Source organism: Erpetoichthys calabaricus, chromosome 13 (genome assembly GCF_900747795.2).
Source record: "Erpetoichthys calabaricus chromosome 13, fErpCal1.3, whole genome shotgun sequence".
Classification (NCBI taxonomy): domain Eukaryota; kingdom Metazoa; phylum Chordata; class Cladistia; order Polypteriformes; family Polypteridae; genus Erpetoichthys; species Erpetoichthys calabaricus.
This window is the reverse complement of record NC_041406.2, coordinates 50501133-50516054: the sequence shown is the minus strand read 5'-3', so window position 1 is coordinate 50516054 and position 14922 is coordinate 50501133. Positions and strand designations below refer to the sequence as shown.

General features: G+C 35.2%; 1 protein-coding gene across 3 annotated transcripts in view; it reads left to right on the top strand.

Moving 5' to 3' along the window:
- Positions 1-14922, top strand: part of tax1bp1b (Tax1 (human T-cell leukemia virus type I) binding protein 1b) — a 1153251-nt gene that overhangs the window by 100160 nt on the left and 1038169 nt on the right. For all 3 annotated transcript variants that reach the window (XR_007936602.1, XM_028818228.2, XM_028818227.2), the window contains 3 exons: positions 305-391; positions 1337-1523; positions 10479-10624. Coding sequence is in view for 2 of the 3 variants with exons in the window: in XM_028818228.2 (XP_028674061.2) it covers positions 305-391; positions 1337-1523; positions 10479-10624 (420 nt within the window). In the remaining variant the exon portion in view is untranslated. The remainder of the gene's footprint in view (positions 1-304; positions 392-1336; positions 1524-10478; positions 10625-14922) is intronic.

Below are 14922 nucleotides of genomic sequence, written 5' to 3'. Positions count from 1 at the left end.
GTGCTGGCTGCAGTGATTGTGATCCCTTAGTTACTGTTACTTTTCATCACTTGATTTCAATGCCTATTCGTATTTACAAATGCATCCATACATGCATTTGATGAAACTTGTCACTCATGACATTTGCAACTTGGCTATATTACTAATTTTCAGTACCACTCATGTTATTTTTTTATGCACCGGTGTCTAGCAATGGTTATTGTTTTTAAATTAGTAGTTCTGGTGTTTACATACAACACTTATGGCAAACAATACAATTGCATAGTAATAAAAATGCTACAATATGCATAACTTTTTCTTACAGAGTCAAGTAGCTGAAAAGGGAAGAGAAGTAAACAAATTAAAGGAAAATTTGACCTTAGTTTATAAAGAAATGGAGAAGCTAGAAGAGGTATTTTACAAATAATTACTTAATTGTATAATAAATTGTTTTAAGGAAAAATAAAAAGTGAAGTTTAACAGTGTTCCAGTTTGTGAATAAAGCTTAAGATCTGCAAAATTATTTTTTTGTTTTTTAAAACCTTAGAAGACATATCCAGGTTACATTATTATCATTCTGTTTTTTCTGATTTGAAATGTGGATATATAATTCATATTGTGATTAATAATACTGTATATACTGTCTTTCAATTCTCCACCCCTAGTGACTTCCTTTGGCTGCTGGTTTTTATTTTATATTGACTGTCACCTTATTTAACTACATCTAGGATTTCAACTATTTATAAATCTGTTAGGTTTGCAATCCTAAATGGTTTTGATTTAATTTTATAAGACAGGTATAAAATTCAAGTACTTGTGATAAAAAGAGAGACAAGCTGTACCTGTGACTGTTTATTGAACAAAGTTGATTCAGAAAATGATTGGATGATGCAATTTTGAAGTATATAAAAAATAAAAACCAAAAGGAAATATATCTGAAAAAACATGATTTATAATGTGTTCAACATAAAAGCTTTTACTCTTTTCCAGTGCCCAAAATATTTTAACATCACTGTATAATTTGTTCATTCTGGTAATAGACCAAACATTAACAGAAATCTTTATCTGTCACTTTTACTTGTAATAAGTTATTTCTGAGAAAATCCCAGCTTAGAATATGAATATGAATAAACCAGAAGCATGTATTCAAGAATTTTTTCTTTAAAAGTTTTAAATATTTTTTGGAAAATGTAGGTTAGCGTTTTGCATCTTTGTCACAAATGTCCTTGAGTGTTTTTTTCCTTCCTAGTGTTTAATTTAATGGTCAGTGACATTGCAGTATCTAGAAAATTAATAAAGCATATGGATCATCAGATAAGTAACTAACCTATTGTTTTAATGTCTGATTTTAAAACAGGAGCTACAAAGAAAAATGGAAAGTCAGCCAGACAGAATTGCTGAAGGTCAGAGTTCCCATATTTCTCAGCAGGTGATCTTGCAATACCCAGTTCCGTATTCAGAGGAGTACCTCATCCAGCCAGTGGAGCCAGCGAGACAACCTGAACTGCAGTTTGGAAATCCCTACTGTCCCGAGAACACGAGAGGTTTGTTCTTTTAAGTAAAAATGTATTAAAAATACACAAAGTAATAAGATGTGTGGGTGGCCTCATTACATGTTTAGTGTACTAGGAATATTTAAAAATATGATTGCTTGCCAGTTGCAAAAATAAATAATAACTTGTCATAATATTGTTTCTCATTAGTTTAAATGTTTCATAAATGCAAATGTAATGGGAACCATGCTGTTATTCTATTGTGAATCTGAATGTTGTTACACATTGTAAGCAGAGCCTGCAGTCTGAAACAAATTTGTTAATGAGCAGTGAGAAGAAACTCAAACCAGAATTTAATAAAACATAGTTCAGGATTTTCAAAGCTAATTAAAAGTTAGACAGACCGCATCAGATGTTAGAATATGCTTTGTAACTTTCAACATTTAATTGATCTTGCTTCATTTAATTTCTTTAATTTTGAGCTTTATGGTTTAGTCACCTTCAGTGTCTTCCTCTGTTTGCTTTGTGTTTTTTCACATATTTTCTTGAAAATATACATGGATATTTTAAGTTTTTAATGGAATTGTATTTATTAAATACTGAAAGAATATCAACAGCAGTTGCTTACATTCCACTATTTAGGTAATTGGACCTTTTACACTAAAAATCTAGCACGTGAGCTGTAATTTTACATGGCGAACATGTGTGGTCATATAAAACAATTCTGATTCATGTGGACTGGATTTTGTTTCCCCCCCTTTTGAATCTTTCATTATTTATCAGGAATTTCTTCCTAAGCACAAGTACCTAACACAGCTTTACCATCAGTTTTTTGTGTGTGTGTGTGTTTGTTTTATTATGGGGAGATCCAAGGGACACCTGATTGTTACTTTCAGACTCTTTCTTAAATAGACATTAACAGAGCATCCCAAATCCCTATCATAGCCCTCGTATGTTTACACTCACCTGCTAGTCACAAAGATGTATCTGCAGTCTACATCTCCAATTGTGGTCACCTTCAGAGCTGTGAGACACAACTGGAGCACCTTAGGATTCTTAAGCGGTGGTCTGTGAAACCTGTTGTTTGAAGCACCTCAGATATGCACACATAATGAGGCATATTTTCTTCCTGGTAACCTTTTCATTTGCTTTTCTTTAGCCTTTAATCTGCACATTTTTTATTGATAACAGTAACTAAGCAGACTCCTGACCAATGAACGAGGCCGGGAGATGGGTGTCCAGTTCAGATGTTTGGATGCGTTTGAACATGTTCCAATTTCATTCACAAGAATGTTTTCCAGAAGTGGTTTATTTATCAATATTTTAGTAAAAATGTAAGGGTTTTGGACATTGTGAGCATAAGACTGAATGACTTGTTGTGTTTATTATGCAACACCAGTAACATGAGACCTTTTCATGGACATTTTTTTATATTGTTTGATGTTGTAGATGTTACCATATCATGGACACTATGATATGTCTTTTATGCATTTGTGTTCATCATGAACACGGCCTTACTGTTTGAGATGCATTGCCCATAGTACCAGTACACATTTATTACTGCTCTTATTTTTCTGCAAGCATTTACTACTAAATTTCTTACCAAGCTTTTGTCCCACATGCTTATATTAAAATATTTTTTGCCTTCTTGGATAAGACATATTCATAAGCTTTTTAAAATAAAGTGGGACATCATCACAAGGCACAAAACTAAAGTGAATAATGTTTCAACTTGCTGGTGAACCTTTTTGCCCTTATTGTAATAGTCCATTAAATAAAATTCCACCAGTTATGCACATTTGTTGCTGTTCACTTTTATCATTGCACAGTTTTATTGGTGCTTTGGTTACATTCCACTAACAGGGCAGCAAATAATCAAGATCATACTTGATCTTGATCTGTTACCATTGTGCTTTTCTATATGATCTCAGTTACAAACTGCAATTCTGAATCTATTTATTGGCACTCCCGTCTGTTTTATTTTAGGAGCTAGCTTCAATTTAAGCAAACAAATAACTTGTCATTTGCCAAATTTACCTTGCAATTTCTTTTCTTTCCTCATTCCCATAAAAGACTATATATTCTGTGAGGTTTTTACTATAGTGAAATGCTGCTTAGTATTTAAAAGATAAAAAATGTGCAATATCAGTGAATTTTCATTAAACAGTACGTCCAAAGGCAGTTGAGTGTGTGTAAGTTCAGTGCAATGAAAAGTATTTACCCTTTGCTAATGTTCTTTTTTAATTGAATATTGTGACATAGAATGCATTCAGATATATCTACATTTCATCCATCTAATGAACAAAGTTTTCAGCCTCCAATTGGCAGAGTGTGAAAAAGCAATTATCCCCTAGTTAAATCAACCAGGTTGTTGGGAAAGAGTTAGCTGACTGAACAGAGACATCAATGTTTAACACTAGAATTACCAGACCATCTTTTGTCCTATAAATGTGCCGGTAAAGACGAGCAGCAAGCAGCCTGCTATTCCATCTCCCCACCACTGCAAAACGGGCACAAAGTTCTCCCAGCTCATGCCTTGATTATCTGGGAGTGAAGTGCTGGAGTTTTAGAGTGGAAATAATAGATTGTTATTTGGAACACAAGCATTTCATGTGTGTTCCGTTTCTACTATAATCTGTGTAACCACATTGTTAAAACAGAAACGTTTTTCATATTTTAGTAATAAACTAGCAAAATACCCGCGCTTCGCAGCGGAGAAGTAGTGTGTTAAAGAGGTTATGAAAAAGTAAAGGAAACATTTTAAAAATAACGTAACATGATTGTCAATGTAATTGTGTTGTCATTGTTATGAGTGTTGCTGTCATATATATATACATATACACATATACACACACATATACACACATATACAGATATATTGTATATACATATACACATATATTTTTTATATATATATTTTTTATATATATATATATATATATATATATATATATATATATATATATATATATATATATATATATATATATATACACACATACATACATACATATACACACATAGATGCACTTACAATAACATAGAAATCAATATAAACAACATTAACATCATTATCATATGAGAATATGAAGTAATATATAAGAAGCACATTTCATATAAATATAAATTATTAAACAGTAAAATCTTCTTCAATAATTTGCTACCGTGGCTTTTCGTTGGTCTGTCCAGGATTTTAAATCACATGTAGCTTGCAAACCGTTTCACGTATTGACTTGAAATGTGGTACACATATAATACGTCACGTCTGCTATCCGCTTTATGGGTGATGAATGTATTACTCTTTTTATGTTTATTTTATTTTAGAATCAACTCCTATCTGCGCACACCAGGGCGGCCGTGGGCAGATGCGTATGGTGTATTCACTCCATGTTATCGTGCATTGCGCTGTCACTGGTATTTTCATAAAAGAATTTGAACAATATATAAGAAGCGTATAAATTATTAAACAGTAAAACATTAACATTTAAGAAGTAAAGTTACATTGAGTACTACTGCAGTGCCTTCGGGTATACCTCATTTTTTCTTTGCCCATTACATGCTTAAATGTATACATTTTTTGGTGTACCTACCCGAGAACACGCGACATATAACCGACCGTGGGAGAAGCATGGATTTTAAACACGCGTTGAGTTCATCTGGTGGTTTCCCTCGTGGAATAACTGGTAATGTTTGAGTAAAATCTACAGCGAGTAAAACGACATTACCTCCTTTTTTTTTTTTTACGATCTCTGAGATCTTGCTTTTTTCGGTTCAAGGCTTCATAAGCTCTTTTATGTTCAATGTTGTACTTAATAAGTTCTAATTATCCCAAACCATCATCTTTGAATGTTGCAAGACTTTCGCCTTGTATGTAGATCGGGGTAATTACATTCATTGCATTCCTAGTCTGAATCACAATCTGATTGTATGGGTGGTTACCTGGCACTGTAGGGTTGCCACCCGTCCTTTAAAATACGGAATAGTGCCGCGTTTGAGAATGAAATTGCGCGTCCCGTTTTGAATCAATACTGGACGGGATTTATCCCGTATTTTTTTTATCATTTTTTTTTAAAGCAGCGTCTCATGCAAATCATCCCACACGCATTTTATGAAGATGCCTCCTTTCCTACTTTTGATTGGGTAATACTTGATGTCATCGTTAGTTTGATTGGTGTTTTTAACTGTCCAGTGAGGAGGGCATGTCTTTTAAGTACAGTCTGCAAAGTGTTGGCACTGAGATGTGGCGTCAGCGCCATAGTTGAAGCCCCTAACGTTGCGGTCAGCAAGTCGGCTAACATCCGCCATGTGCCGTCTTTCAGTTGCGAGAAGCAGATCATAGAATGGTTGAAACTGTTGCCCCTAACGTTGTGCCACGGCGTGTGGTTCGTTTATACCTCGTGTCTTCTCATTAAACTTTTATCTCGCGAATATGTTATTGCAATCCGCAGCGGGAGCGTTTCTATAACCTTAATTTAAACTTACGTTTTACACCGTGCTTTGTTTCCCTTATGAACATGCTTGTATGCTTAACTCGCTCCGTTCTCAATTGTTTAATCAATTTTTTGCTCTTCGCTGTTTGCGGCTGTTCCTCCATTTCCCCCTACTTCGTTCTTTTATCTCGCGAATATGTTATTGCAATCCTTAACGGGAGCGTTTCAATAAACTGATTGAAAATAGTTTTGCATTTACCTTTTTAGTAAAAGGCGAGCTTTTAAGCCTGAGAAATCACCCCGTAAATGCACACGTTTAATTGGACATGTGTTAATATGTATGGTTACACAGTATTAAAAGACAGTGAACAATGTCAGTTACCTTTCTTCCCGCGTTTGATAAAAGGTGAGCTTTTAAGCCTGAGAAATCACCCCGTAAATGCACACGTTTAATTGCACATGTGTTAATATGTATGCTCACACAGTATTAAAAGACAGTCAAAAATTAACGTAATTTACCTTCGTTCCCGCGTGTGACTCGTGCTGTAAATGTCTTCCTTGTTTTTAGTTCACGTGATTACGTAGGAGGCGTGATGACGCGATACGTGACTCCGCCTCCTCCATTACAGTGTATGGACAAAAAATATGTTCCAGTTATGACCATTACGCTTTGAATTTCGAAATGAAACCTGCCTAACTTTTGTAAGTAAGCTGTAAGGAATGAGCCTGCCAAATTTCAGCCTTCCACCTACACGGGAAGTTGGAGAATTAGTGATGAGTGAGTCAGTGAGTGAGTCAGTCAGTCAGTGAGGGCTTTGCCTTTTATTATTATAGATGACAAAGTGTAGGCATAAATGTGTGAAGCCTGAAGTCCAAATATCAAATAAACACTTTCACAAAAGGTTCAAGGACGATACGACAGCTTCCGTAGTGTAGCGGTAAGATTTGCTGACTTGCACTCAAGAGTCCCCGGTTCAATCCTGACTGCCTCCTATATTTACCATTTTCAGTAGTGAGCTGCTCTTATTGTTATTATTATATAATAAATACATACATTTGGTTTGTGTCTGTAACAGCTGGTGTACATTTATAGCACTTGTAAAAGTTAGCATATTTTTTTTTCAATTTTATTCTCAGTCACGATCACGATACACACATCAAATTATTTCCCCATACAATTCTCGGTAGCTCACTCCCAGATAATCAGTCAAGGCAGGAACTAGGAGAACTTCTTGCCCGTTCTGAGGTGGTGGGGGGATGGTATAGCAGGCTGCTTGGGCTTATCGACACATTGAGAAGACAAAAGACGCTGACGGAAAGGTACGAAGGGATTTAAGGTGGGCCCAATTTACGAGTTTTTTAGTTGGCTCTGGTAATTCTAGTGTTAAAGCTAGCTCCACTCAATATAGACCTCACTTATTTTGACCCTTTCCATTAGAGTCAAGTTGCCAGTACCAAGTTTTAACAATCTCATCATGACATGATCAAAACAAATTCCTAAAGAGATCAGAAAAAAAGTTACTGGTATCTGTCAATCTGAAAAAGGGCTACAACGTAATTTTAAGGCTCTGGGACTCTACTGAACCTGGGCGAGAGTCAAAATCTACAAATGGAAAACTTTTCCTCATTTGGAATAGTAAGGTGTCTTCCTAGCAGCAATCATCCTGCCATTGTTACTCCTGAAGCACAGTGTAAAACCTTTCAGGAAGTTACAAAGGATCCAAAAAAATGAAAATCTGAAGAACTGCAGGCTTCTCTTGCCTTTGCTGTGATTGGTGCTCATAAAATGGGCTTAATTGGAGAGTAGAAAGGCAGAGACCACTGTTAATCTAGATTCTAGAAGAAGGTAAATGCTTATCTCTTATTTATCAGCAACTATCTGGATGATTCTCAAGCCTTTTGGGAGAATGTACTGTGGACAGATGAAACAAAATTAGAATATTTTGGATGATATGGGTTTCAGTTATGTCCACTGCAAAGCATGCACAGCATTCCACAGTTAAGAACATCATACCGGCACTCTGATATGGTGATTTGCCATAATTGAAGGAACTATGAATTCTGCTCTGTATCAGAAATCTATCAAGAGTATAGTCTGAACATACATCCATGAGCTGAAGCAGAGTTAAGTCTTTCAGCAAGACCGTGATCTAAAGCATGAAAGCAAGTCCCCATCAGAATGGCTGAAAAGAAGCAAAATTATAAAGTTTTTAATTAGCTTAAGCAAGGTCCAGTACTGGAAATGAGCAACTCATGCACAAACACCTACCAAGGTTTCAGAATTAAAGCAGTTTAGAAAGGAAGAGTGAATTTCAATTTCAGAACAGCAATGGGAAAGACTTAGTCTTCAGTTGTAGGAGGTGTTGAGTTGCACTCAGTGCAGATGAAGGTAGTATAAAAAATTTACATTAACAGAGGAAATCTGGAAGGAGCAAATTCTTTTCCCAGCACCGTTTCTATGAAAATTTTAGTTGTTTACATTGAGAAAGATTTGCCTAAATTGTGCAACATGTGATAATCGTACAATTTATAAAGCTTCCTATACAGACCTATCGGCAGACTATGCAAGAGTCATCCAATCAGTCTTCATTTATTTACTGCTATCTTCATTTATTTACTGCTATATGAACATAGGGAGTGCATATTGCATTTGAGTACAGAAACCGTGTCATTTTTTTTTTATTTGTAATAAAATCTAAACCCAATAGATCTGATCATATGCTGTATCATGTGATTTGAGGAGAGTAGAAATCCCATTAAGTCTTTAAAGTATTATAAATATATTGCAAATACAAGAACACAAATACAGAAAAGATTTGCGAGTCCACCCCATATATTATAGCAGGAACAGAGTAGTCACAAAAGACTATGTCCAAAATGGGACTGAAACAAGAGGATAGAGGTTGGGTTTTTATAGCTGGTGGAAAGGAGGAGGTGGGTCCAGCAGGGAAGAGGTGGAAGTGAGGTCAGCAGGAGGGCATGGTCTGGGGACGAATGAGGAAGCTGGTTAGGGTTTAATTCGTCTTGTCTTCTGATGATCTGCAGAGGAATGAGAGAAGGCGTTAGTATGCAACGTTAACCCTTGACTCACTGTTTTACACCCAGTTAAGCCCATCGACTCCCTCCCAAGTGTATGTGTGTAACAATATATTCTGTATATGTTATTGTGCCAATCAACCTCAGACAAGTCAGAAAGGGATTTTTTTCTTCTTGAAATTGTGGTTTTTCAGTTCCCAGTAGATGGTTGGAAAGCAATTAAGCATACGCAAAAGAATCAACATAAAAATTCTCTTCTTTTTAACATTCTTTTAAAGCCACCATACTGTGTTATGTGTGGTATTTATACCTTTTTATAAGTAAACTGGTATTTTCTTTCAGCACAAAGACTAGCTGCAATTCATCAGCATTTGTAGTACAAAGTGTCACTTTATTGTCTTTACTGTTTTGAAACTTGATAAAAATTTTCAAACCCTGTCACTTTATATAGGGATTTACTTTTCCTGCATTTCACCTTTTCATTTACCTTTGTCATTTTGGTAATGTTATTCGGATTCAGGTTGGAGTGGAACAAAGTAACATAACCAGATATTTACTTAACTACTCATAATTTGACTTCAAAATAAATTGCTTGATCGAGCACTTTTGTGGTTACAGGGTGTTTTGTAAAAGTTTGAAATGCTGTAATTTAATATCATGTTTTTTTTTTTAGTTCTTCCTAAAGATATATAATTCAATAGATTACAACGTGCATTAAGTGCCTTGAGCATGGGAAAGGTGCTATATAAATAAAATGTATTATTATTATGCATTGATACATTATCTATTAACTCTTACTTATTAGGACTAAACTTAAGTAAAATTACAATAAAAGCAAAAAGGTACTACTGCTAATAAGACACCTTCTGTTGATTGTATCATGTATTGTATGTCACGTAGCATTTCCTTTTTGTTTTACTTGTCTTTCGATGCTTATGATAGTTTTGTCCTATAAAGGATGTTGCCTAGTCTTTAAACTGCTTGCTGATTAATAGTCTCTATCTTATATCCCTAATTAAAATTAAGTAGATGGATGGACCCTCACAAAATTAATTGTCAACAATAACTAAGGTTTAATGCTAAACTGGAATCAAATTATGCAGAACATAACATGGCTAATTAATTTTTTAGTTAATTCTTTGCTGTTTAGTGATCAGTATGCTTTGCTGCATCTCTTCCTGTCAGATATCATGCTGTACACTTGAAAACATAAACAATAATTAAGTTTGTGTAGGCGTTTGAGGCTAGAAATGGAGTGTAGAATGATTACACGTTTATTGCCCAGAAATCACATAACAGTTTAGTTTACAATAAGCGTTCAATTTATGTAATGTATTTTGAGTTCTTTTATGCTTTTGATATATTTAAGCATTAAAAAATGCCTTCATGCTGAAGTTAAGTTTGCCTTTTATCTGTTTATAATTAATATTTTTGTATGCTCCTCAAAATTGTTTCTTGCCATTTTTTGTCAAAGTTACTTTAATCATAACTTTGCCTCTTATGTTTATGTGTGTGTTTGTTTTTTTCCCTCCTTGTGCAGATGAGACAAGTGGTACTTTTTCTCCTAGCAGTATCTGTAGACCTCCTGTTGGGCCTCCTTCCTGGGATAACAATGTGGTCTGCATTCAACCTGCAAGAAACCTAAGCAGGCCCGATGGTCTAGAAGATGTAGAGGAGCTGGTAAATGTAAATAACGACACATCATTCTCTTAAACGCTTATTGTGTTGTGCAACTATCCAAGGATCCAAGGACACCTGTCTGTATAAAATGACAATCTCTGACTGTAGGTTAGGTGGAAAGGCAACACACTACTTTCACAGTACTTTCTTAGATATACATAAAGGTTTAATTAGAGCTTATTCTTGTGCTCCAATTAGTGAGAACAGAAAATAATTGGAAACCAGTTGCTATCTATTAGACAAATAAAATTGGGGCTAATTGCAAAAAAGTTCTAAGATCAAACCTTAGAAAGCTTATCATTACAGTATGGTGCTCTTTGCTAGTTCAGTAGTATCATGACCCGTTTCTCATTTAGTCTAGTTTGCTACATTTAATTGCTATTAACCTTTGCTGAAGCCGATCAGTGTTCAGACAGGCATGGATTTTAGCCTCATTGCTTGGAATCTTTAACAATGAGAAATTTACCTCACCTTCCTGACTTTTGACTTCATCTGTCAGCTATAGGGAATAATTAGGAAAACTGTCAGAAGTTGCGAAGCTTGCTTGAAGACCATGATGTGTGTTTAGCAATGTTATCCACCTTTACTACTCATTGTGCACACAGAATTTGACCGTTTCTAGTACACACATTACACATGACAAGCTCCTCTCATTTAAGTCATTTGCTGCACTTTAATTAGTAGACTATGTGTCCTGATCTCTCTGCAGTTCAGACTTTCTTTGTCCTTTTGTACAATATAGAAACGTGGGGGGGATGGATGGAAAATAAGTGGTTGTTCACCGCTAGCAAAGGTTTTTGTATAAAGAGACATACTTCTGTGTGGCTTGTCAACTTGAAAAGTTGTTTTTTCATGGTTGCGTCAAAGTCTCTTCAATTTGGGAATTTAAATAGTCATAATTCATAAAAGGGTATAAGTTTCCTCATGTAATCCAGTTTCATCACCTTTAAATCATGTTTTGTTTTTTGTTTTTTTTTTGTTTTTTATATACAGTATAGTGATCTTTTTATGCATGCAACTTCTAAAAATTTATATAATGTAAATTAAAGAGCTTTCTTAGTTTAGTTTGTGCACTTTAGACCAGTGGTTCTCAACTTTTTTTTTTTACTTTGGGTCATACCTCTAGATGTCAAGAAGCAACTGTAAGTGGGCTGAACGATAAGAAATCGACAAGTTTCCTTGAAAGGGACTTTTAAGTGTTAGGCTTATGCATTAACCTGAACATATACATTTACCTGGTAATGACATCAATATTTGTTTACAATCACATTTTGACGACATATCTTTATTAATATCACCAATGAAGAAGAGTACTGAACAAAGAGGCACTAAAACACCATTTTACAATTAGTAAGAACAAAATCAATACCATTTCCCTATTTGATAAATCAGTAATTAAAAGTACCCTCAACAATTCAGCTAATTTGTCACCCATATAATGAGGGCTTCCTGTACCATTAAAAGTAAATAAGAGGGCAGCAGCACATGAAATCACATCTTCGTATCAATAACACTTGATTTTGTGCACATCTCACTTCATCTTTTAGTTTTCTGCTTTACAACACACAGCTTCTTGTTTTTGATGGCTGCTGCCCCTCTGATTTTGTATGCACCACCTTCCAACTCATCCTAAGACATCGTAAAATGTTGTGATAAACTGATTTGACAGGCACTAATTATAGGAAGACTACAAGTCTTTAGATTAGATTAGATATGCTTTATTAATCCCATGGGGAAATTTAGATGCATACAGCAGTAGAAACATAAACAAGGACAAAGACTCACAGGACAGATAATACATCCAATCAGTTAATTGATAGATAAATAAATAAACAAACCAAACTAATAAACAATGAATGAATGAATTAATGAATGAATTAATTAATTAATTAAAATAAACTTAACAAGTTCATCGGATGGAAGCATTGAATTGCCTGATAGCAGTCAGCAGAAAAGATACCCAGAGGTGCTTCTTAGCACACTGAGGTGGAATGAGCCTGCAGTTATAAGTACTCTGAGAGAAGGCCTCATGGAGGGGATGTACGTATATTCAGTGTTAAAGATCCACTAAATATAAAAACATAGGGAACAAATTCCAGTGCTAATTATTGTGAGTGTGCGTAGGAACATCCAGCAGCTTGTCTAGGCTGCATGTTCAAGTGAAATGGGCTACAGACTGAGAACTCCTACTTCAGACCAACAGTGTGGAGAATGAAAAGTGAAATTCACTACGCAGTGTAAAAACTGAGAAAGTAGTTTGCTCTGTTGAAAATTTTAAAAATAACATTGTCAAAATATGGACATTGTAGCTGCTGAAATATATAAGGTGTCATCCAGCACGGGTAAGACGCGTGTCAAAAGAATTCTCAGAGTCCAAGAGTTCGTTTTAAAGGTATTTAGTGAAAGGTAAAAGCAAATAGTCCACACAAGAATAAAAGAAAAACTAGTTACACACGTAGAATAAAAGGCAAAAAAAAAAAAGGAAAAATGTATCTTCTTTAAACTTGGCTTTTCTTGAAAGACTTTAGTTATTTCTATACTTAAAAGGTTCTTAATTTCTTCTTCTGTACGCCTTGGCGTACGGTGCAGTACTTAAGTAAACAAGTTTTCTTTACTTGTTATTTCTCACATTCAAAGAGCCCGTAGGCCATCGAGCACTGTTAGTGCGGTCACTTTTCTTCTTCTCTACTTAAAGGTTAATTTCTTTTTCTCTACTTAAAGGTTCTTAGCTTCTTCTTCTGTACGCTTTACGTACGGCACAACACATAAATTAAGTGCTGTTAAGTGCATATTTGCTTCACACACTCAAAAGGCTCGTAAGCCGGTTGGCACATAGGCAAGTGCCCAGGCACGGTGACGTGCGATCACAGTTAAAAACCGTATGCCTCTACACCTTATACAAGGCAAGGCTATCACTAGCTAACTGAAGAATAATGTTTACTCCAAGCTGTTAGAAATGGTAAGTATATACCACTACGATTCTATTTACGGGGGTTATAGGAACCTCCTGTTATTTATGCATTGTCATCTAAGAAATATTCATGAATCTTATAGAACAAGGAAAATGGCTCTTACAGACATTTTGCAATGGATGCAAGTGATGAAAAGGATAGCTTGTTGTTAAAAATAAATTTAAAATAGAAACTTTTATGTGAAATTTCTGTTCTTTGGGAAGTTGCAAAAACATTGACCAAATATCTGAAGTAAGTGTACATCTTTGCTCTGCCCCTACATTGGCAATGCAATTTCAGTGTTTCAATTTCATAGTCCTATCATAGGGATTCCCATCTTGCATTCTTTCAAACAGAAAATAATTTTGATATTGCCCATAATGAAAAATAAGTCATTTGTTGGTTTCCAGAGGAGAAAATGGAAATGTTTTAACAACTGATGGCAGTTTTTGTGCGAGACTGAAGCAGGGCAAAATATGAAAATCACATACTCAAAAGAGACACAAATAGACATGTAGTAACATTTTTAAATTGTAGACACCATTTGTTAAAGTTACGGTTTTATATCAAAGTGAGGCAGAGATGAAACAGAAAAGTAAGTAAAGGAGAGTGTCCACTGGCAGTACTGAGTAAATGAGAAGGGACGGCAGAGTGAAAAACATCTACTTTAGCCAGCACACACAATGAGGAAGTGAGATTTGACACATTTTTGAGTTAAAGCTTGTATATGGCTCACTCAAATTCATCCCACTTTCATGGTCAAGTCACTGTTTGTGACAATTAGTGATAGGGATGCCACATCTGCTATAGACATTAATTTCAAGAAGGGGTCATATAATCAGTGCTTTATTGTGGAGAGCTGGTGTCCGCTAAAATTTCTTCAGGTTCTCCACCAGGACTAGCACATGGTTCTTATATACTGTACGTGTGACCAGACTTTATGTGGTGCTGAATGAGTTTTTTTTCTGGCTTTAACATCCAGTCACCTTAAATTTCTGTTTATTAAAAACATTTCTAACAGGTGCAGTTGTAACTCAAATGAGTTTAGATATCATTTTGCCTTTCCGTGCCTTGGAAAGGTAATTTCTTTAAATTAAAACCTTTGTTAGTTGCTTAGGAGAATCCAAGGGTGTTGTTTGTGGGCCTGGCATACTAATATGTTTGGACGATCGGAGTATTTTTCAACTAACTTTTGGTTTAAAATCGATTATAATCTCTGGAAATATGGCATTTTTAAGTTTTGTCCCCAGCAGAGGCTGTGTGTTTTTTCTTTTCACTTGAAGATGCAGTAATACATCAAGTTTAACCAAGGGGCCTATACATTTGCTAATGTCTCACATCTCCTGTCAGCAG